Below are 23,704 nucleotides of genomic sequence, written 5' to 3'. Positions count from 1 at the left end.
AACCGGTTTGGAATCGATTGAAACCGTAGGTTCGGAACCGTTTTGTAATTTTCTCCACCAAAACCAGGCAAAAACTGGTCAAAACCCGAACCGAATCCGATCAAAACCCGAACCGAAACCGATCGTAACACGGTAAGAAACCGGTTTCAACCCGAACCGAAACCGAGCATAAGCCGGTTTTGACTTTTGTTGACCAAACCAAACCGGTTTTAACCCGAACCGGTTTTAAGTTTTAAACTGGTTTGTGCACCTCTATACAAGTATAACTACAACCTACATACCAACAAATACAATGAGGGGGCGTTAACAACAACTCCTTGAAACATGAGGGATCATAATTGAGCATCAACCACGACAATGTTGAAGTTGAATGAATGCTTTTGGGTCTAAAACAAAGGGCCGAGTGAGAGAGAAAGAACCACCATGGTTGTCCCCATCAAACCAAAACCATGAAGAACAACAGTCACAGCAAAGAACAACCAGAAGATCTCACATCCCCTAATAACTCAACCCTTGATTCAAGATTCAATCAAACCCTAAGAGATGTTCAAGGGTATGTATGTATGTATGTTTCTTTTTTGCTACAAAATTTTCATTTTTATTACTTTTTAGCTGATCTTGTTCAATACCCATTTGGGTGTTTGATTATTGGATCCAATTGAATGACTTTTGTTCTATGATCAGTAATTTTGGATCTGCAGGTTAAAACTGGTGACTTTTTATTATTAATGTGAATGTGTGAATTGTTTGTTTGCTTGTTTTTCTAATTAATCTGCAAATCAAAATATAAATTACTTCTGCTGTTTCATCAGTGATTAATTGATTTTGAGTTCTAGGGCTTGTACACATTTGACTTTTGACGGTCAAACATGTTGTATTTTGACTCTACTTATTATTCAATTTGTAATATTACCACTAGATGTACCATTTATTGTTTGTATTAGTTTGCTGGGTGGCTAATTGATTTTGAGTTCTAGGGCTTGCAATCTTGCATTATACTGTATTTGTTTCAAGAGTCTACATTTGACTTTTGATGGTCAAAGATGTCGCATTCTGATTATGCTTTATATTTAATTTGTGTGTAAACAGGCTGTTAAAAGGTCGTAGCTTCCCGGGTAAAGTGTTGATAACAAGAAGATCGGATCCCCCCGATGGTGCAATCTTGGGCTCTCCTGGTGTTAGTCGAAGCCCGTCAGAAATCGATAGCCCGCCAGATAAGCACATGGATGATCCTGGCGAGGTAACTTTGTAATGAATGATATTTAGGTTTATTTGATATTGGTATATGAAGGCCATTTAAAGAAAGGTTTTGGTTCGTTTAACATACGAGAGAGAGAGAGAGAGAGAGAGAGAGAGAGATTCAGCTCGTCTCAAGCTTTATATCTAAAGCTTGAGTCCGGTTTGTGACTAGTTTTTTTAAGCTTGAGATCGGCTCGGGCTTCGCTCGTTTAGGCTTGCAAGTCAGCTCGAGCTCGAACTTGTTTTATAAACAAGCTTATTTTTAGGCTCATGCTTGTTTAAGCTCGGCTCGACTTGAGCTTTTACCGAGCTAATCTTGAGTAGCTCGCTACGGCTTGGCTCGTTTACGCCCCTAATTCTCCACATACCCTGCCAATAGCTTTGCTATGAGTGGGATTATACTTGGTACTTTGTTTGTTTGTTTGTTTGTTTGTTAGATTCTTACTTTTTCATTGTTTAATTTCTAATATTTTGTGTAGGACCGAATTCATGTAAATAAACCAAATGCTAGTACAAGTGGTAATAAGTTGAAACCGTCAATGTCAAATCCTGAAGATAGGTCAAATGAAGCTCCACGGTTTGTGATGGGTGCTCGGGCTACAGATACCGCTAGGCTAATGAAGTTCACGAAAGTGTTGGGGGGCACAACGGTCATTTTAGGTACTCGAAACTTCACTTGAATAATATTCCTTTCAATTTGTTCTAGTATTTGATTTCTTTTAAACGGTGTGAATGTGTGATATAATAAAAGCAAGACCCTTTTCAAGTACTTTCATGCTTTAACTTTTAACTAACTAAATTGTTTTACATATTATTAGTATATTTGATACATTTGTAAAGTTAGGTTAGTTTTTGAATAATGATGGTACACTTAATCTAAAAAAATTATTCTTTGATCTTTGCAGACAAGTTGCGTGAGTTAGCATGGAGTGGTGTGCCACCTTATCTTCGCCCTAATGTATGGAGGCTTCTTTTGGTAAGCTTAATCTTTTTTTTTTCTGTGCTAAGTATTGTTTGATAGATACTAACATGGGGGTGTTTGGATGCGTGCTTTGAAAGTGAATAAAATGGGATGCAGAAATTACTTTTAATTTTTATGTTGACTAGGGATGGTAAAGTGGGTGGGTTGGGTAAATTGTTAAACGTGGGAACAGGTTGAACTGAGCAACTTTTTTAGCACTTATCAAAACCGGTTTGGCTCAGGTTGACCCACAAACACTTTTTCAAGTTTTAAAATAATCAATATTATTCTAAACTTATATATTATTCCGCGAATAGCAGCTTTTATAACAGCTTTTATTATATAAATATAGAAGGTATGGACGATTGAATATATTTTGGATGAATTTCACCTATTTGTCAGTTCGAACTGTTTTGACTCATTTCATTTTTAACTAAAAAATTGCCACCACTAGTTTTGGCATTTGAGGATGTTAACAGGCTCTTATTATCTTTGTAGATGTTATGATAGTAATATGACCCAGTTAATACAAATTTCTGGTTTAAAGCATGTTATTATTAATTTTCTATTGTGTTACACGTGTACTTAAATTATTGTTTATAGTATACTGTTATTACTTGTGTTTAAGTTTAAATATAAACTGACAACAGGGATATGCACCCCCTAATTCAGATAGAAGGGAGGGAGTATTAAGAAGAAAGCGCATTGAATACTTCGATTGCGTTGCTCAATATTATGACATTTCAGATAATGAACGTACCGATGAAGAGATTACTATGCTTCGACAGGTAAACTATCTATTATCTGTATATCTATTTATATGTGTATACGCGTGCATGCATTTCTTGTATGGATCAAAACAGGTCGGGCTGCATAACAAAAACTTTCTTTGTTCACTTTATAATATTATTTATATCTTGATTAGAAAAGCAATATTGTTACAGTAATAATATATTTTTCTGACATATGTTTATATACATGTATATATATGTGTGTGTGTGTGTATACACACATATGTATGTGTGTATACACACATATGTTGTGTGTGTAGGCAGGCAGTTCGAACCCGACACGAACTTGAAACTTTTACAAGGACCCAAACGTGGCATATGTATTCATGGGTTGACGTTTGACACACAGACTACGCGTTCTAACCTGGGGAAAAATTATATATTTTTCATGTTAATACTTCATAATTCTAAATTTGCATTTAATTAATATTATTATGAAGCAATTTTGTTTATACCAAACCATTTTATTTTTAAATTATTTGTTTTGACATAAAAGAACCCAATAGTGCAAGTTATTATATAAAACTCACTTTAAAAACTAAACAATCAAATAAATAGATTAAATGGTCAACCCGCAAACCATCGGGCCAACATGAACAAGACCCGTTTAGCTAAACGTGCTCACGGGTTTGACCCAAAACTTATGCTGCTTTTTTTGACCAATTTAATTTACTTTTTTTTTGTCTTTCCATATATTAGATTGCGGTTGACTGTCCGAGAACCGTGCCTGATGTCACTTTTTTCCAACAAGCAGCGGTTCAGAAATCTTTGGAGCGCATACTCTACACATGGTTAGATTTTGTTTTTGTGATTACCATTTAAATTCAAATAAAACTTATGGTACATAATAATTGCAACTATATGATATTATCATTAATGCATCAAATAACAAATGATGATGAAGTATGCATAGAAAACAGTGCAAAGTGCAAACACTATTTTATGCTTCATGTTAGAAGTGGCAAAATATTCGGGTTGGGTAACGGGTCAATTTTGGTTTGCGTTCACCTGAAACTTTTTATGCTCAGAAATATAATTATATTATTTCAGTAATGTTCTAAATTTTTTGTGCATAGCGGTTTAAAAGGTTTTCTGTAGTGGTGTAAACGAGGCGAGCCAGGGCTCGGCTCTTTCGAGTGTTATTTCTAAATCTCGTGAGTAGTTTTTAAAGCTCATGCATGACTCGTTTATTGGTTAGTTACTTTTATCATAGGTGTTGTATGATAATAATTGTTATATCAATATATATTTAATATACTAACCAAAAGTTATTCAATTAATAGGCTCATTTAGGCTCGCTAGCCAGCCTGAGCTCATAGCTGAATCTCAGGCTCAGGCTCGCTATTAAACAAACTTATTTTTAGGCTAGAGCTTGTTCAAGCTTTTAGCGAGCCCATGTGTAGCTAATTAGCAGCTTGGCTTGTTTACACCCTAGTTTTATGCGTTAAAGTGACATTTAGGCGACTTTCAACTCATTCAACCAATCGCCTTTTTAACTACTTTTTTTAAATTATACCCATTTAGCCCTTGATAAAACACTATTAGTAAGTAAACGGGCCAAAATCACCACCTCATCTTCACTACTTCAATTCAAGCCGCTATAATTATTTTCTCTCTCTTTATAATTTCAGGGCGATCAGGCACCCGGCAAGTGGATATGTGCAGGGAATAAATGATCTTGCAACGCCTTTTTTAGTAGTTTTCTTGTCTGAACATTTGGAAGGAAGTATTGATAATTGGTCGATTGCTGATTTGGACCGCGAAAAGATTTTAGATGTTGAAGCAGATTGTTATTGGTGTTTATCCAAGTTGCTTGACGGTATGCAGGACCATTATACGTTTGCACAACCCGGGATTCAAAGGCTTGTGTTTAAGCTTAAGGAACTTGTCAGGCGAATTGACAGTAATGCCATTTTGGTCGTCCCCATCTTGTATTGTTGTGGACCCGCTTACTTTTGAAGTCGATTTGGATTATGGTCTATCCCTAACGGGTCAAATATTTAATAATATGCTTGAAACTTTCTAAATCGTTTTTGCAACGAAATAAAGTTTTCATTAAAATAATATGATTGGTGTAAATCGTGTGATAAATTATTTGTCAGAATAATATATTACCTCTCTTAAAAGTTTATATGGCTGTTAATGATGATGTGTTTTCTTCCACAATTGTAGAACCGGTTGCAAAGCATATTGACGAGCAAGGACTTGAGTTTCTTCAATTTGCGTTCCGCTGGTTCAACTGTCTTCTAATACGAGAGGTAATTTTCTTTTTAATTCATAATCGACTAACCGGTTGTGGTCATCTTCGTGTGCTTCCCATGATAATTCTCATGGCTATAGAAAAACACCCGATTAATTTTCATGCTATAATTTATAGATACCTTTCCATCTCGTTACACGTTTATGGGACACATATCTTGCTGAAGGTGATGCTTTACCGGATTTCCTCGTGTACATATTTGCCAGTTTTCTTTTAACGGTAAGCCGCCTGTCTATATTTAACCAAAGCATGAAATCCCATTCTACCGCTGCTTACAAAAACGGGTTTGAATGCAGTGGTCAGATAAGCTTCTAAAGCTTGATTTTCAAGAAATGGTGATGTTTCTTCAACACTTGCCAACAAACAATTGGAGTCACCAAGAGCTTGAAATGGTGCTTTCAAGAGCCTTTATGTGGCACACCATGTTTGATAGTTGTCCCAGTCACTTAGCCACTTGAGCCCACATGTTTTGTTTTTGTTTTTGTTTTTTTATACTTTGATCCATTTGTGGTGTAAAAAAGGATGATATCTATCAGTGTTGTAAAACTATAATGATTTTAAAGTTTGGAGTTTTATAATGTATGCTAATTGTAAAACAAACAACTCTATGAGTTTACTTTGTCTTGCTATTTTCGCAAATCGGAATTTAGTAAGCATGACCGTTGGCTGAAAATAATTTATGCTTGTGATTCGATCGACGAGACAAATAACTTTTACTTTTGTTGCTGGGGGCAATCCAAATATTGCAGTTGGAAATTTTGGTTACTCAAGCTAAGCCTCATCATCATCATCATCATCATCGTACTCAGTATATCCCACCAATAGCAAAGCTATGGTAGGGTCTGAGGAGGGTAAGATGTAGGCAGCCTTACCTCTACCCCATAGGGATAGAGAGGCTGCTTCCGGTGAGACCCCCGGCTCGATAGTAGTTTTGCATCAAGCCTTGGACATAAGGCACATAGCACTCAATCATCGGGACACTGGCTGATCGGTGCATGTACCCTTATCTTTCAGCTATCAACGCCACTACATGATGCCTGATTAACCGTCTGTCACTTTTAACGTTATTTTCACGAGATTAGTAAAATAACGTCAAAATTAGTGCAATTTCACTTTTGCCCACCCGAGGGTTACTCAAACTAAGCCTGAGTTTCAGTAAAGCGTGGTGTTTACTCAATTGCACCTGACATGACATGACATGACAACTAAACTATTGCTTTCTATTTCTACGGTGGAATACAATTTTCTTAAATTTGATATGTTTCAAGTGTCTTCCAAAAAACATCTGAATACGTGTGGTATTAAGTGAAAGTTGCTAATGACAGACACGGGTTATCAATATGATTATTGATCAATAAGTCATGTTTTGGATTGTTAAAAGTTTTAAATAATAAGTTCATTATCTCTGTTCCAGGTATCGTTTTAACAAGCATGATGGGCACGTGAGAAATATGGTGTTAAGAAAATACTAGTAAATTAACAATAATATTTTAATTTAATAATTTATTGAATCTGAAAAGTAAGATACTAGAATAAAAAATAAGGTAAAATAAAACTAAACAAAACTTTAAATACAACCAAGGAATCTTTATATACAACAATATGAAAGAAAAGAAAAACTTGTAGCTCACTTTAATTATCATGATACATATAAAAAATAATAAGAAATATAAAAGGTAAGTATTTAAAATGCCATCTTCTTTAAATTTAAACTAGTAATTTACCCGCTAGTAATTTACCCGTGCGTTGTGCGGTAAAATCGGTTAGAAAAGCTTGGTGTTGCAGTGGCGAATCAACGCAAATTCAGTCAATAGTAGATACATCCGTTACGGTACTGGAAGTAAAACAAAATGGAAACAAAAAATAAAATAAAAATAAAAATTGAGGTTGGCAAATGGGGTGGCTTCGGTTGGTCCCGGACGACGGCGGTCAGTCACCGCAAATTTACTCAATATTAGCTACATTCGTTATGACACTGGAACTAAATTAAAATGAAAACAAAAAATAAAAGTAAAAATTGAGGTGAGCCAATTGGGTGACTTTGGTCGGTCCCAGACGCCGAGACAGTGGCTCTACGACACTCATATAACATATTATAATTTTCTTTGTTAACATATTTAAAACAATGTTTATTCGGTCGGTAAACCAGAGCGTCGGTAAACAATGTCTTAATCTCGTTTATGGAATATAATAATACTTGTTATTTTGCCAGGTATCACACATACATCGTGTCTTACTAGGTTAGCAAGACTAAACGAGCTTATATCACTCGCAACCCAAGCTAGCTCGAACCAAGCAAAGCTCAAATTAATTAGACGAGTCAAGCTTGAGCTTAGTTGGGCCTGAGCTTAATTCAGGTCATTTACACCCCTGCCTTTATACAACAAAAATAACGCGTGAACCCTCATAATCATCCGCATCAGCTTGAATTTAAAGGAAATTGAGTGATGATTATCACATTTTTATTTTGTTTGATGAACTAGTCGATCTGGTTGAAAACCAACTCAAACGACATTACAAGCCCCTCAGATTTTCAAGCATACAATTGCAAATAAAAATTCTAAACATTTTAATAAACTTCAACATGCCACTGCTTGTTCTTCTTCAACTGTGACAGTTTGTCATCCCAACTTTCACCCCTTTCAACTGCCACCCTTTTCAATGTTTCTTGGATTCCAGGCATCATACCTTTAAGCCCACAAAAGTATATGTGGGCCCCATTATCCAACAGTTTAAATATCTCATCACTCTATTCTTCTATCTTATCCTGCAGATACATTTTCCCTCCATTTTTGTTCTTTTGCTCTCTGCTTAGCGCTCGGTCAAACCTGAAGTCAAACCATCACAATTTCTGTTAGTGTCAGTTTGGGTTGTGTTTTATCTTATACTAGCTATGTTTATAGTCATAATTAATGCATCAACTAGCCCTTCCAGCCTTGGCTATGTGGTAAAGGCTCTTGCCTTTAGGAGTGAAAACCAAAACCTGGCATTGGCGTAGGTTTACCATTGGAGTAGTTTAGGAGTAGAACCAGATAGGTGCGTGTAGCCGTTTAAAAAAAGAAAATTAATAAAAAATGCATCGACTAAATATAAGTTTTTTTAGAATAATTTCTTGAACTAATTACATGGATGGTCCCTGTGATTTGGTCATATTGCAACTTTAGTCCCTAAGTTTCAAAAATTACAACTTGACCAACTAACTGCCTGCCTGCATGAGATGACTAGAGGCTAACTTGTTCTATTAAGTGGGTGTGAAATGAACAAAATACCCTTAATGTTAAAAAATTAAAAATATTCATGAAAAACCCTTGTGGGTATAATATCATTTTTACAATCAAAAGATAATAATATCAAATATACCAGCTTTCAAATTTATGACATATATACACTTCCCTCAAAACTTGCATTAGTATACGAGTGTTTGGAGTGTAAAGCATTCTCAGCCCATTCCCTATAAATATGTGAGGAGGATTTGTAAATTATATGGTATGATTATGAGTGGTTGTGAGTAGAGGAGAGAGAAAATGTTGGAAAGTTAAATTTGGGGTTTCATTGTTCATATCGTATAATTTTTTAATATTTTCTAAAAGTGGTGGGTGGAGGAAAGAGAAAAGATAATGATAAAAGTATAAAAAATATTATTTAATTAAATAGGAGAGAGAAAAAACAGTGATCTTTAGTGTAATTATATGATATATATGGATATATGGTCATAGACTCCTAGTATAAGCTGTAGTGCTGTACTTAATAAAAAGGGTAAATATGACCTTATGTACAAGATCATGTTTACCAACAAAATATCGAATACCGAACATACCCAATCTCAAATAATGGTCATATTATAAACTGTCTTAATAAAATTGGTAAATATGAACCTTTTTAAGTGTTTTAAGAGCATTCCCAACCCATTTCCTACCATATATCCATATATATCATAAATTACACTAAAAATCACTGTTTTTTCTCTCTTCTGTTTAATTAAATAATACTTTTTACATCTTTATCATTATCTTCTCTTTCCTCTACTCACAACCAATTTAGAAAAAATATTAAAAATTTTACGACATGAACAACGAAACCCCAAATTTAACTTTCCCATATAATATTTTCTTTTTTCTCTACTCACAACCACTCATAACCACACCATATAATTTACAAATCTCCCTCACATATTTTTAAGGGGCGGGTTGAGAATCCTCTAACACGTATAAATGATATTAAACTTTTTGCTTACGTATTTTTCTGGTTATGTAAAAATGCCCAAGACATCCTTAATATAAAAATATAAATTGTATATATCAAGAAGTGTTTGCGGGTTAACCAAGCCAGCCCGTCCCATTTTGACCCTCACTAAAAATTTAGTTACCCAACCCGTTTAACTTCCAAAATATACCTGAAGTTATCAGGGTAATCTGCAAGATACTTGCTGAATTCATCATCATACAAAAGGCTGTCACTATTGGCCACGTGAAGAAACACTAATCGACCCCGGGTAGATTACGGATAATCTGGGGGTTAAATAGATGTTTCCCACGAGGGGTTAGATCCGGCAAAGATGGTTCTTCTGATAACCTGCAAAACAGACACCGTGAGCTCGTCACTGAGAAGGGGGGGGTACCTCCTTGTGACCACCCTCCGGCGTGAGAATCAGACTAGATTGCTCTTGAATATAAGTGTATATTAAGAGAATGACTAGAGCAGATATCAGGTAATATATCAAGATATGAGATATGAGATAAGATGATACCATTCCAAGGTGTTGGAGTATTTATAGCCGAATGTAGGTTTCCAAGCAGGTACAGCCGGCTGAATAGTGTTCCTGTTCTGCCAACTGTGGGCTACGCACATGCCATGCTGGTGGTTGGTGGATAGGCAGCGGCTGATAGTGACCAGGCCGGCTGTGTACTGTTCCTGTTCCACCAACTGCAGGCCATGCCATGCACGTCCTCCGACAGGTTTGTGAGTAGGCAGCGGCTAATAGTGACATACAGTACAAGAGCGTGCTGCTTGTCATACTGTTGTCAGTGAGCTGTCGTATCCTTGGTCAGATCTTTTGTCCATACCTCGTCAGGTACAGTACAAAAGATCCTCCAGTATCATACGGACTGGCTCATTTGGGCGGGAGTTCTCCCGGCTTTGCGCGGGAGTGTTCCCGGCTTGCTCATTCCTTCTTCAGGTGACTACTGAATTATTTAAGAGTTAAATGCCTTGTGTGTGTAGCTTTGCTGCGCAGGTAGCCTTCCCTGATGGCTTGTATCCGCAGCTGCGGGAACAGGCAGAGTACTTCACCATTGGGAGGCTTTTCCTGCGGGAACAGCTTGCGTACTGCGCGTAAGGACGTCACGTCTCTGAGCATGGTGGGTCCTGCGGACTTAGTTGGTTTCTGCGCAGACGTCCCTCTTAAAGGTGAGTCTTGCGGGTCCAACTGGGCTCTGCTGGGACCTACCTCTTCAAGTCCCCCCAGTCCAATGTTCTTCTCATGAATTTAATAAGTGAGGTGAACTTTTGGATTTAAGCAAAGGGTTTTGAAAAGGGTTTAGTTTTAAGGTTTTCCATGGGGATTCTTCCCGCGGAAGTCCTAATGTCACGTGCAGAAATTCCCGACTTTCCTGCTTGATCTTTGGGTATGATGCGGGTAGGTCTGTAACCTCCTCGCAAGTCAGGAGCGTTGAGTCCCACTTGTGTAGATTCTCCATGAGGTTTTGGTAGTTTTGAACATAGTGATCAATTATGTTTAAACAACCAATTCCATCTTGGAGCTTCAAACAATCTAGTTCTCGACGTTCCCGCTATGCGGGGATGTTATTCCCGTTTCCGCAAGCATGGCCCGGAAGATCCTTCTTGGTTTCAATTCCCTGCGGAGTGCTAGGTATGTGAAGGGTTTCGCCTTGACACTGTACCCGCACTCGTCTTATAGTTACTTTTACTTCCAAGGTATTCCTGGCTTCAATTCCCTACAGGTGCTAAGTATGTGAAGGGTTTTGCCTTAACACTGTACTCGCACCTGTCTTATGGTTACTTGGTTGCCGAGGTATTCTTGGCTTCAATTCCCTGCAGGTGCTAAGTATGTGAAGGGTTTTGCCTTAACACTGTACTCGCACCTGTCTTATAGTTACTTGGTTGCCAAGGTAAGGGGTATTTTCCCGCTTACTTTTGAATCTTTTTGAAATTCGAAGAGTTGGTGAAAGGATAAGAACAGTCAAAACTGTTGAAACGTCGTCCGACGGTTTCTTCTGACAGTGTCAGGACGTGCAGGAAGTTATGGCGACGTGGCAGTATATGGTCATTCCAGGCGCTTTTTCAGGCGCGTGGGCGCGATTTTTCGGGCGCGTGGCCGCGAAATTAATGGCACGCGTCCTTTCAACAGCTGTTGCCAGCTTGCTCTTTGCCACGTGTCATAGTTTCATTGCACCTGCGATTTCTCTCTTTTCCGCATTAAATTCATCGCATTAATTGCGATGAGTATATAAAGGGTGAGAGGGTGCACCTTAGTCCACACTTTCTCTTCATCTTCTAAACGATTTCTGGCGAATACTCACTATTCCGTCGAGCATTCTTCTGAAATCGTTGTTCTGTACATTCAAAACATGTCTTCTACCCGTGATTTTGAGGCCGCTGCCGAGGAGTCTGAGTTGTTCGTCGAGAACCCGACGTCGACGTCCGAAAAGGACGACAAGAGCACTGCTGGCGAGTGTCAGTGCGCTCTTCCTATTGACCTCTACCAGTACATCGTCCGGAAGTTCATGCTCGAGCCTTTCGAGCCTGAGTTTCCGGAGCCTCATCAGACGGTGTACGATGCCCCCAAGGGCAAAATAGGGGTGTACGCTGCTTTCTTCGTCTATGGGAATCTGAGGTTCCCATTGACGAAGTTTGTATACCGTGTCTTGGAGAGGCACAGTGTGCATCTGACCGAGGTACACCCGATGGCGATCGCCAAGATCCGCCACTTTGAGTGGGTGTGCCTCATTCTGGGCGTGGAGCCCCACGTTGATCGGTTGATGACCTTCTACTCCTGGAGGTGCATCCAGGGGTGGTACACCTTGGTCAACCGGATCAAGGGGTTGAAGATCTGCGCTACCGAGCTCAATCTTCGGTCGTGGAAGCGTGAGTTTTTTTATATCTCCGATCGCGTCGTCCCCCTTGCGATGACGTTTAAGAATGGGAGAGCACTCCCCGCCCTTCACGCCCTTAACCACCAGGAGGCGGGGTGGTTCGCTAAGATCTCCCGGATCCAGACTCCGGTGTACCGCTTTGCGGAGTCCGGGATGGTGATGCTCGGGATGAGCCGGGTGTGGAAGGAGGCGTCACAGATTCCCATCGTCCTCGAATACGGTTTGAACTCTGTCCCTTACGGTATGCTCTGTCTTCTTTGTTGATATAGGTTTTTCTTCTAACTGTTTCTTTTTTTTTTTTTTTATTTCAGAGGGGAACGACTTGCAGTCGCTCCTGCATCTGCGGGAGGCTGATGGTCCCGCTCGGATGGGTACTCGTGCTCTCGATGAGAACGAGTTGCCCATCTTGGAGCAAACGAGGGATCGGTTTGTGGAGGTTTACCCGCCAGGCCACCCCATTCTGAGCGCCACGCGGCCAGGTAAGGAGTTATTCAACCCTCGACCTCTCAATGCTGAAACCTCTGCTGGAATTCCTCTAATCTTGTCATCTTCTGATGAGGAATCCGCAGATGGTCCTCCGTTGGTGCGGAAAAAGAAGGCCACTGGCGCGAAGGGCAAGGCGAAGGTTGCCTCCACCGCCGATCCGGTTGTCCGGTCAGACTCGAAAACCCAGAGCGAGGAGGCGGCGGGGAACCCTGGTGGCAGTGAGACCACTGTACCGGAGGTTGAGACGGCTGTCACCTCCGGGCAACCCAGTGTGACGACGGTGAGCGGCGTGAAGAGGCCGGCTCCATCGGGTTTGTCCCCGCCTGTCAGAACCTTTAGGCTCAAGAAAACCCGTAAGTACAATCTTCCTTTACTTTAACTGCATAGCTTTCCACCATTATACTTATATCTTCTTTGTGCAGGCGTGGATGCTACCGCATTCCAGGGTGGAGCGGGGAGGAGCACCTCCGGACCCATGACGGTAGGTTTGGTCAACCTACCTGAGGCGATGACCCAGGCGTCTGCGCCTGCTTCAGTTGGTTCAGTTGCTCACCCGGTTGAGCCAACTGTTCCAACTGTGATATCTCCGCCGGCTGTCAGTGCCATATTTACTGATTCCTTCACTGAGCCAGCGGTGAATGTTACTGTGGATTCTTCCGCAGCCGCTGCCCGCGGTTGTGAGTTCACCTCCGGTGAGTTCACCTCCGCTGGTTTCTACCAAGGCAGCCTCCGCTATGCCTCCTCCGGCGCCGGCGACTACGGCCGGTCCTTCAGGTATGTCCGGGGTTGGGGCGTCAAGCCAATCTCTGCCTCCTTCCCATCTGCCTGACCTCTTAGATGGATATCCGTTAGGTTCGGGTGATGGGTTTGGCGGCTACAGGCCTGTCGTCGACCCTACAGGTGCGTAGGGTTATTTTGGCCTTTATTTTATATATATATATATATATATATATTATCATCTTTTCCTAACTGCTTTTTGCTTTTGCAGTGTCGGATTCCAATGAAGTGTATGTTCCACGATGGAATATCCGCCGAGGAACAACCCTTCGGACGCCTGTAGAATGCGTCGAATGGGCGCGCCACGCCGCCCCCCGCCGGTGCGCTGGGGGAAGCCATGTCCAGTTACCAGGAGGGTAGGCTGTCGAATGAATTGCGGATTCTCCTTGCCCGGATGCAGTCGCACGTCGAGTTACTTTGTCGTGAAAACGACAAGTTAAAGACGGCGCGTAGCCTGGAAGTGGCTCAGGCGCGGGCCATCCGGGAGGAGAACAAGAGGCTTGCCGCAGTGGCTGCGGAAAAGGAGAAGTCCTTCCAGGCCCTTGAAGTTGAAGTTCAGGCCCGTCTCAAGGCCCGTTCCAAGGCTGCCCAAGCTGTTAATGAACAGCTTCGGCTGGCTAAGGAAACTGCATGGAACGCAACTGAGAGGCCCACCAAGGCTGAAGCTGTTGCTGAGCCTCTACGCATTGAAAATGAGGAGCTTAAAGCCAAGCTAGAGGGGCTCCAGCAGGCTCATGATGCCTTGGCTATGGAAGACGCCAAGAAGCTCCAAGAGATCTTGGACCAGAGGGGCGTGCTTGACCACACTGAGCGGAAGCTAAAGGGCGTTGAAGAGGCTGCTGCTAAGGAAGTGTTGCTCGCCAACCTTAACTAAAGTGAAGCCGAACGCGCCCGTAACCAAGCTCAAGCCGCCCTCCAGGAGGCTCTGGTTGCCAAGGAATGGCTTCTTCGAGAAGCGTTGTCTCAGGTATGCGTAATTTCATAATATCTTTACGCTTTTCTTTGTAAATAGAAAAAGTTTTGATACTTGTATTTTTTCTTGTAGGTTGTGCATCGAGTCTTCACGGACACATCATACGACGATGCCATGAGCGCAGCCCTCAACGCTTCTCATGAGGATGGGGAAAAGGCCGACTTCCTGCTTGGTCTAGGGTTCGTTGAGAAAGGCATCCCGCCTTCCAACTTCCCTTTATATGATGTGGATACTGAAGCTGCTTATGACCAAGCAGTGAACCAGTATGCTGCCTTCCCGCATCCAGTGTTGGAGAAGGTGAACGAAGTTGCTGCTGCTGATGATGGGCTAACCATTCTAAAGACCTTCCTTGAACCGCCACAGCCAACTATTGGTGCGGGTACAAGTGGGTTTGGGGGGAGTGGTCCTGAAGCTTGAACCTTAAGATCCCTTCCCACTGTTAGGATAGGTTTACATTGTATAGATTTATATTCATGTAGGCGGATAGTTACCCGGCCATTCTTGTAATACTTTGAATTATTATGGAATACAAATCTTTGTGCGGGTAGGACCGCTACTTTCAGTGGATGACTTGCTTTATAAACGTTATATGACTTGCTCATGCATACTTTAGTTTAAATTAGCAACTTTCCAAGTGTTCTGAATAAGTTAACCTTTGAACGTGGTAGATAATAGGTTGAAGTTTTGCTTCCTCTTTCGTGATTGTGCGGGTAAGACCGTCACTTGCACTTAGTAGGATGGCTAAACTTTACCTATATCTGACCTGCGTGGAGGTTTTCCTCATCTTTTCGTTAGAAATTTTCTAAGTGTTTAGAATAAGTTATCCTTTGAACGTGGTAGATAATAGGTTGAAGTCTTGCTTCCTCCTTCGTGATTGTGCGGGTAAAACCGTCACTTGCACTTAGTAGGATGGCTAAACTTCACCTATATCTGACCTGCGTGGAGGTTTTCCTCATCTTTTCGTTAGAAATTTTCTAAGTGTTTTATAAGTTAACCGTTCGACGCGCGGTTGTCAATAGGTTAGTTTGGTTTCCTCTCTCATGATTTGTGCGGTTAGGACCGGCACTTTCATTTAGTGGGATCACCAAACTTTACCTATGACTGACCTGCGTGAAGGTTTGCTGTTTTTTGTGTTTATGCGGGTTTTGCCGCCTTCCACACGCAACGACTTCTTTCCCCACTTATGTATGCAGTGAAGACCGGCATATCAGTGTGGAAAATTCATAAGTATAAATGTAAGACCATCAGCGTCAATGTGATAAGGAGAATCATTTCCATTAGAAGTGGCTCTGGGCCTTTTCTTTTACAAGTTTTGAATTGATCTACATGCAGACTGTGTAATTGAGCTCCCTTCCATGTTCTTGGGAGTGTCATCGAGCCTTTCGAGCCGATATGCACTTGGTTCGGAATCTCGTTGTTTACGCAATATGTAGTCTCCGACATTGAAGCTGCAGTTTTATTCGTTTTCCCCAACTGGGGTTCTACACGCATCAGCCTGCTCAGCGTTCGTTACGCCACGAGGTGCGCGAGCGTCCCGTCTCTGACAAATGCTTCGACGATGTCCTTCACGTCTGTGCATTCTTCAGTGTTGTGGCCTTTTGTCCTGTGAAAGTCACAGTATTTGCTCCGATCAGCATTGTGACGATGTCGGATTATTGGAGCCTTTGGCCATGGGAGCTTCTCAGTGGCGAATATCTCGGTGACGCTTTTGGTGAGTGGCGTCCATTTGGAGTTCTGGTTCGACTGTACGTTATCCCTTCCGCCTAACCGATGTTGCAAGCCGGATGAGTTGTCAAAGTTTACCCTTGACTGCCAAATGCCTAGCTTCCGCTTTTTGTTTAGTCGGGCGGTAAGGACGTTGTCTTCTCTTGTTTTCTGGGTGTAGAGGTTTGTGCTCTGGGGGAGATCTCTACCCAGTTGCTTTTTCCGTTTCCGCGAAGCGTTTAGCTGCTGTCATGATGGCATCCCACGTGGATGGCATGCCATCTTTACCCGTTAAGGTGCGGATGAGCTCTGGGTCTTTTGCGCCCTGGATGAAAGCAGCGCGAACAAGATCTTCGCTAATAATACCCAGACTTAGCTTCTTTGAGTTGAAGCGCGTGATGAAGTCTGGTAAGGACTCATCTTCCTCTCGGATGCAGTTGAGGATTGTCCATTGCTCTTCGGTATACTTTCTTTGTTGGCTGAAGTGTTGGCTGAACTTCTGCTGGAAGTCTGCCCAATCGTAGATGTGGTGGACCGGTAGACGATCGAACCACGCTCTAGCTGCCCCAACAAGCGTCATTTGGAACATGTAACACCACGTAGGTTCCGTCCAATTACTGACGGTTGCCCCCGCTATGAATCTGTTCAAATGATCATCTGGATCAGATATACCATCGTAAGTGCCGATGTTGGACATCTGTTTGGCACTTTTCGGGGCGATTGCTTCCGCAATGTCTCTTGCAAATTTGGACGTTCCCGCATTTGCAGCAGTTGGTCTGAAGGTTTTGGAGAAGTCACGTGGGTTTCCACCCGCGTTTTTTGGTATGAAGGTTTCTCCAAAATGCCTTCTTGGTGGGGAGTCCGTTTCCTTACGCTTCCCTTTCGCCTTATGACGAGGGTTTGCGTCACTATTGGATTCCTCCGAATCATCGTCCAAGTACTCGCCGAATTCATCAGCCTGTTGGAGTGAACGTAAGCGTTCATTCAACTCAGCTTGGAATTCTTTTTGACGTGCTTCCGCCCACGCTTTAACTTCATCGAGTGTTTGGCGGGGGAGCCCCGTCCGTTGTCTCTCTAACTGGGTATCGGTGAATCCTAGTGAAAGATTATTTACTGCACTTGCCCCAGCTCGGGTAACTGGGGTAGTGTTCGTAAAATTTACTGCACTTGCCCCAGTTTGGGTAACCGGGGTAGTGTTCGTAAAAACTGTGTAGTTGCCGGTATTCCCCCCAGTAGCTGGGGTTGTGGTTACCGGGGCCTCTTGGTCACTCGTTGGTTTTGGGACCGGAGTACCTTTAACCATCTTTCCAGAAGTTTTGAGAAAACTGAAAAAGAATTAAGTTCTAGCTTTTATGCACGGATGGCGCCAATGAGGAAACACTAATCGACCCCGGGCAGATTACGGATAATCTGGGGGTTAAATAGATGTTTCCCACGAGGGGTTAGATCCGGCAAAGATGGTTCTTCTGATAACTTGCAAAACACCGTGAGCTCGTCACTGAGAAGGGGGGGGGGTACCTCCTTGTGACCACCCTCCGGCGTGAGAATCAGACTAGATTGCTCTTGAATATAATTGTATATTAAGAGAATGACTAGAGCAGATATCAGGTAAAATATCAAGATATGAGATATGAGATAAGATGATACCATTCCAAGGTGTTGGAGTATTTATAGCCGAAGGTAGGTTTCCAAGCAGGTACAGCCGGCTGAATAGTGTTCCTGTTCTGCCAACTGTGGGCTACGCACATGCCATGCTGGTGGTTGGTGGATAGGCAGCGGCTGATAGTGACCAGGCCGGCTGTGTACTGTTCCTGTTCCACCAACTGCAGGCCATGCCATGCACGTCCTCCGACAGGTTGGTGAGTAGGCAGCGGCTAATAGTGACATACAGTACAAGAGCGTGCTGCTCGTCATACTGTTGTCAGTGAGCTGTCGTATCCTTGGTCAGATCTTTTGTCCATACCTCGTCAGGTACAGTACAAAAGATCCTCCAGTATCATACGGACTGGCTCATTTGGGCGGGAGTTCTCCCGGCTTTGCGCGGGAGTGTTCCCGGCTTGCTCATTCCTTCTTCAGGTGACTACTGAATTATTTAAGAGTTAAGTGCCTTGTGCGTGTAGCTTTGCTGCGCAGGTAGCCTTCCCTGATGGCTTGTATCCGCAGCTGCGGGAACAGGCAGAGTACTTCACCATTGGGAGGCTTTTCCTGTGGGAACAGCTTGCGTACTGCGCGTAAGGACGTCACGTCTCTGAGCATGGTGGGTCCTGCGGACCCAGTTGGTTTCTGCGCAGACGTCCCTCTTTAAGGTGAGTCTTGCGGGTCCAACTGGGCTCTGCTGGGACCTACCTCTTCACCACGCCTAAAAACAACCAAGCAAGCCCGTTAAACTTGTATGTGGGCCCGGATTCCATAAACATCCGGCGAAAATACCCTCTAAATGGAGCGACACCTGTGCCTGTTGCAATCATAATATGGCTTGCATTTGGGTCTTCTTCAGGCAAAAGCATAATCTTTCCCGACGGGCCTGCAAATATTATTAATTTAGGACCCAATATCACAATCATATTCAAAAATCAAATGATCAGTGGATTCATGTTCATGTTCGTTCTTTAATCGTATATTCGTATGAACGAACGAAATGAACAAAAGTTTTGTTCAATTAGTATGCAAACAGACGTGAAACCATATACCCGTTTACCCAAACCACAAACCTGTTATTTTAACTTTGTCACCAGGCTTTGAATCACATAGGAAATTACTGCAAACACCATTCTTTGACGGGTCTTCTTTGCCCGTTTCCGGGTCATAATAAACAGCTCTCCGAACGCACAAACTTGCGGTTTTTCCATCAAACGAGTCCCCATATCTTGTGGATGCTATTGAGTAAAGCCGAACATTGTGTGGGGCCCCGGGTTTCTTTGGGTTTTCACCCTGTTTGGAGAAGGCCAAAATAGTTTAATATCAAAACAATAGCAAAATATATATTTCCAAAAAGATTAATTAAAAGGATACGGGTCAAACGGTTCAAACATGCCGAACGTCATCTGAAGCATATTCAAATGCGCAAATGATAAAACCTCCAAAATCATCTTATTAAAGGAAGTTAGTTTATTACTGTGATGATATAGCCTTTGTAATTTCTTGAGCACGTTAATCTGTATAAAGCAGGTTCGGACCAGTTTGGCCCGTAAAGGTTGCCTCTTTTGACTACTAATTTTGTCAATACAAATTTTTCATTGTTAACATCCATTATACTCATAAAGATGCAAAACAACAATAATAATAATGGTAATAATAGTAATAATAATAAAACTAAGAAACCAATCCGAAACCAAAAAACCGAACCCAAACTAAAACAAAGCGTTTGGTTTTATGTTTTTCATAAAAATTGAACTCTAGGTTCGGTTTCAGTACTGCATGTAGCTAAAACCTAAAAAAACGAACTGAATTTATGGATTTTCATTTCTTATTTAAAATTTTAATTAATTTGTAAAAACTTAATAAGTAGTGTAACTCAAATATTCAAAACCAAATGTACAATAATCAATTAATTATTAATTAACAACAGCATCAAGGCCCAAATTCAATATTTTGGGCCAATTTCTTTTTGGCCCATAAACTTCAAAGCCTATATGACAAAACCGAAAAAACCAAAAACTGAACGGTTTTTTAAAATCTTAAATACCAAATTTCGGTTTGAGCCCAAAATCGACCTAAATCATCTTTCAAAATCACAAAACAAGAAAAGTCAAACGTTTGACTTACAGGCGGAATAACACCATAACTTTGACCTTCCCAATACGGCACATTGCCACCATGATCAATAACAATATGACACGTCTCTCCAGGAGCTTTGGGGCCCACAAGCCTTTCAACCGAGACAATGGTTGCAGTATATGGCTCCTTTGGTTTGTTCAAATTCGAAGGTGGTTCTTTTGCATCTTCAAGATCCAAGGGCAAAACCGTAATTTTAGCCCTGGTTACAGTTTGTGACACTGACATAGAAACTACGGATTGGCGTCTTGATGATGCAGTCTTTGGTTTTAGCTCCAAGCGCGAAAAACGGGCCCATGGTTTATCACAAAAGCTAATCTTTTGGGTCTGCAACAATACAAAAACATTTATTTAGTGCAAAATTGTTATAAAAGCAATTTTTTTTATAGAAAGCATGCATTTGTTTTAAAACTGGAACTGATCTTTCAAGATCAGACTAATTTGCATCTTATCAGTTCTTACTTTATCCAATTTACTTCTAATTCTTATTGGGTATAGCAATCTAGGGAAAGGTTAAAATACAAAGGAAGACATAAATGAGTGAGAAGGATTTGTTGCCACACAAAAAACCCCTCAACAAAAAATTCAAAAAAATAAAATAAAATAAAAAACTCATAACTCAAAATATAAATAAAGAACGAAAAATATTTTAAAACTCAAATGTTTCCTCGTTAGATCGCAAAATATAGCACAATATCAAGAAAAAAAGACACAATCAATGACGAAAATAAACACAAAACATAATGATAAATAAAAAGACACAATGATCTTTTTCCCTCAACATTGTGTCTATTTTTTTTAACGAGGAAGACGGTGAAAACAATTTTGTGTTTTTACTTATTTCGTTTTTTTATTAAATTTTGAGTTATGATTTTTTTATTACTTTTTTTAATTTTTTTGAAGGGTTTTTATGTGTGGCTACAAATCCTTCTCCCTTTTGCCCCCTTTTGTAGAATAACTTGATCCTAGCAAACTAATTCTACACAATTGCCTAAACTTAGGGGGTGTTTTGCTGAGTTTCTAAAAATTGCTTATTTGTTTTTTGAAAAGCAAAAGGTGTTTGGTAAAGCTTCAAATTGAAGCTTTTCAAAAATCAAATAACTAAATAAGCAAGTTTTAAAAGCTCACCCCCCCCCCCCCCCTAAACAACTTAAAAGTTAGATGATGTTTATCAGCAAAAATAAAAATTTAAGTTGCTTTTTATGCAATTTGAGACCTTGGTTTAAGAGGCGTGCATGGTCAAACTTGGTCAAAATTGGGGTCTGTGGGAGGGTGATATGTAAAAACAACTAAAAGGGGTGAAGATACCATGAATGGTTTACTTGATATAAAGGCTAATCTTTTGGTTGTCATACGGTAACGCCTTTTGTATGCGAAGCTCGTGCCTCGGATTTTTGGACCTAAACGCCTCGGAGAGTCTTACGCTTTTTTAACCAATCTTTAAAAGTTATTCTCTTTCAGGGCAATTTTGACTTTCCACAGTGTAAAACTACTAACAAACATTTAGCTTACAAAAATCTTAGCATTTTCAAGATTTAAATAAATAATATAAAGATGAAGAAACTAAGAACAACAATATCAAATCTGAGTTCTGAAACTAAAAACTAACTTTAAATCCCTGAAATAAAAGGAAACCCTTAACCGGTTTACCCTTCTTTAGGCTCCTTTTTAACTTATTAACTTTTTAAAAAAGTTAATAAGTTTATAAGGTGTTTGTTAAGTCAGAGTTATAAATTAATAAGTCAATATATTGTGACTTATTAAAGTTCAACAAAAATTCCTTTACAGTTAAACAAGGAATCCCAAATAGAAATAAGTCAAATCAGGGCTGGCCCGGAGGAGGGGCAAGGTGGCGGGCCCGCTCTCCCCTGATGCCCAAAACATTTAATTTTTATTCTTTTTAAAACTATTAAACATTTTAAGTTTTTCTATATATATTTTAGGGCCCATTTTTTCTAAAAGAAAATCTTAGAAATGAAGCATGATGCATGCAACTGGGATCAAATCAAATTATCTATCATACCTTGAGAAGCGATTTGTGAATAGATGAATCACTGTTGTTGAAATGACTAGTAAAAGAGCCCTAGAAACCAGAATCAAAAATCACAATTACAAACAAGTATTATAAAAGAATCAATCAATCAATCAAACCTGATTTACAAGGCCCAAATTTGCAGCAGCAGCCATTATTATAATTATAATAAAGCCTGCCTAAATTGCAAAACCCCTTGTATGTATTTATAGAGGATTTGCTGGAAGCTTTTGGAGGGTGTCAAAGAGTGCAGGCGCTCATGGGGGGGTTTTTTGTCATGAGTTGCTATTATACTAGTAACTAGTGAGCAAGCTTATAATAAAAGTATTCGACAACCAACTTTATTATATTCATTCTTAATGTTTGCTATCACATGTTGACAACAAACAACAAATAACCTATATTACCATTTTATTAGAGCATTCCCAACCATTTCTTACCGTATATCCATATATATTATATAATAATTACACTAAAAATAACTATTTTTTCTCTCTTCTATTTAATTAAATAATATTTCTTACATCTTTATCATTATTTTTTCTCTTTCCTCCACTCACAACCACTTTTAGAAAATATTAAAAATTTATACAGTATGAACAGTAAATCCTCAAATTTAACTTTCTCCTATAACATTTTCTCTCTCATTTACTCATAACCACTCATAACCATACCATATAATTTATAATTTACAAATCCTCCTCACATATTTTAAAAGAATGGACTAAGAATGCTCTTAATTAAACAACATTTCCCTTGAATCTTCATTAAAATAATTTACTTAAATGAAGATTAACATTTATTTGATATGATGACTACACTTAAATGAAGATTATATTTTCTTTTATGGTTATTTTCGTTGATTCTATATGTTTTATTTTTCGTTGAATTCTTTATAATGCATCTATAGATGGTATGAGCTATGAATCAATATAAATTTAAGATACAACAATTGAACTTAAATGAAAATGATAATTTCTTTTATGGTTATTTTTGTTGATTTCATATGTTTTTCCGTTGAATTCTTTATAATACATTTTTGGATGGTATGAGCTACGAATCGATACAAATTTGACCTGCTCGGTTTTGAATAAAATTTATGTCAGTACATAAATTTAAAAAAAAAAGTCTCAACGGTGTATTCGGAATTCTGTAAAACTTTGCATTTTAAAAGTTATAAAACAAAAACTAATTATGAATAAAATTAATAATAATATTCAGAAAAATAAAAAAGTTGTCTAAATGAAAATATTCGTCCTTACTAATTTTCCCTCAGATCTGTTCGCCGCCCCTTACAATTTGTTCTTTAAACTACTCGTACCGGTACTTTTCTTTTCCTAAACTACTCTGTTTGGTGCCACACGTCTGCTCCTAAGTGGCCGACAAGAATACTCGTCAGGGGTTGTCTTTTACTTGATCCGAGTAAATTGTGGTGGACATTTAGGGAATTAAATAGATTCGGGGGAGAAAACTTCAAACTCTATTTTTAAAATAGACAATTTCAGAATTTTCCCTAAATTGTATTATGAACATATGCACAAAGATTACAAGCTAAACACATTTTACTCCCTTGGCTAGGAATCATGGATTAAAAG

The 23,704-nt window shown here is 40.0% G+C and overlaps 2 protein-coding genes across 2 annotated transcripts; one reads left to right on the top strand and one right to left on the bottom strand.

Annotated features, from left to right (window-relative positions):
* Positions 1-407: 407 nt before the first annotated feature.
* Positions 408-5,760, top strand: LOC143529386 (uncharacterized). The gene is made up of 10 exons (XM_077025198.1): positions 408-553; positions 1,090-1,240; positions 1,719-1,899; positions 2,145-2,215; positions 2,851-2,988; positions 3,691-3,782; positions 4,623-4,894; positions 5,164-5,249; positions 5,369-5,470; positions 5,548-5,760. Exons 1-10 carry the CDS (start codon positions 450-452, stop codon positions 5,707-5,709), a joined length of 1,359 nt encoding a protein of 452 aa, XP_076881313.1. The 5' UTR covers positions 408-449; the 3' UTR covers positions 5,710-5,760.
* Positions 5,761-7,702: 1,942 nt separating this feature from the next.
* Positions 7,703-22,264, bottom strand: LOC143529401 (ferredoxin--NADP reductase, root isozyme, chloroplastic-like). Its single transcript, XM_077025210.1, has 7 exons — positions 22,229-22,264; positions 22,101-22,160; positions 20,069-20,404; positions 19,015-19,234; positions 18,650-18,827; positions 9,645-9,707; positions 7,703-8,079 (listed from the first exon to the last, which is right to left on the bottom strand). The coding sequence occupies exons 1-7, from the start codon at positions 22,262-22,264 to the stop codon at positions 8,001-8,003; spliced, it is 972 nt and encodes a 323-aa protein (XP_076881325.1). The 3' UTR covers positions 7,703-8,000.
* Positions 22,265-23,704: the final 1,440 nt, after the last annotated feature.

The sequence above is a fragment of the Bidens hawaiensis genome, unplaced genomic scaffold (assembly GCF_021521415.1).
Source record: "Bidens hawaiensis isolate Kalapana, Puna unplaced genomic scaffold, B.hawaiensis_p1.1 tig00008539_1, whole genome shotgun sequence".
NCBI classification, from domain to species: Eukaryota; Viridiplantae; Streptophyta; class Magnoliopsida; order Asterales; family Asteraceae; genus Bidens; species Bidens hawaiensis.
The sequence above is the reverse complement of the archived record's forward strand: the minus strand, read 5'-3'. Positions and strand labels throughout refer to the sequence as shown.

What these genes read in the sequence shown, in the direction of transcription:
- LOC143529401 (XM_077025210.1), bottom strand. Translation starts at nt 22,264, where the DNA reads ATGGCTGCTGCTGCAAATTTGGGCCTTGTAAATCAG. An exon ending in ATTTGGGCCTTGTAAATCAG is followed by an intron (nt 22,161 to 22,228) that starts GTTTGATTGATT and finishes TCTGGTTTCTAG; the next exon opens with GGCTCTTTTACTAGTCATTT. An exon ending in TTCACAAATCGCTTCTCAAG is followed by an intron (nt 20,405 to 22,100) that starts GTATGATAGATA and finishes GTATTGTTGCAG; the next exon opens with ACCCAAAAGATTAGCTTTTG.
- LOC143529386 (XM_077025198.1), top strand. Translation starts at nt 450, where the DNA reads ATGAAGAACAACAGTCACAGCAAAGAACAACCAGAAGATCTCACATCC. An exon ending in ACTTGTCAGGCGAATTGACA is followed by an intron (nt 4,895 to 5,163) that starts GTAATGCCATTT and finishes CCACAATTGTAG; the next exon opens with AACCGGTTGCAAAGCATATT. An exon ending in ACTGTCTTCTAATACGAGAG is followed by an intron (nt 5,250 to 5,368) that starts GTAATTTTCTTT and finishes TATAATTTATAG; the next exon opens with ATACCTTTCCATCTCGTTAC.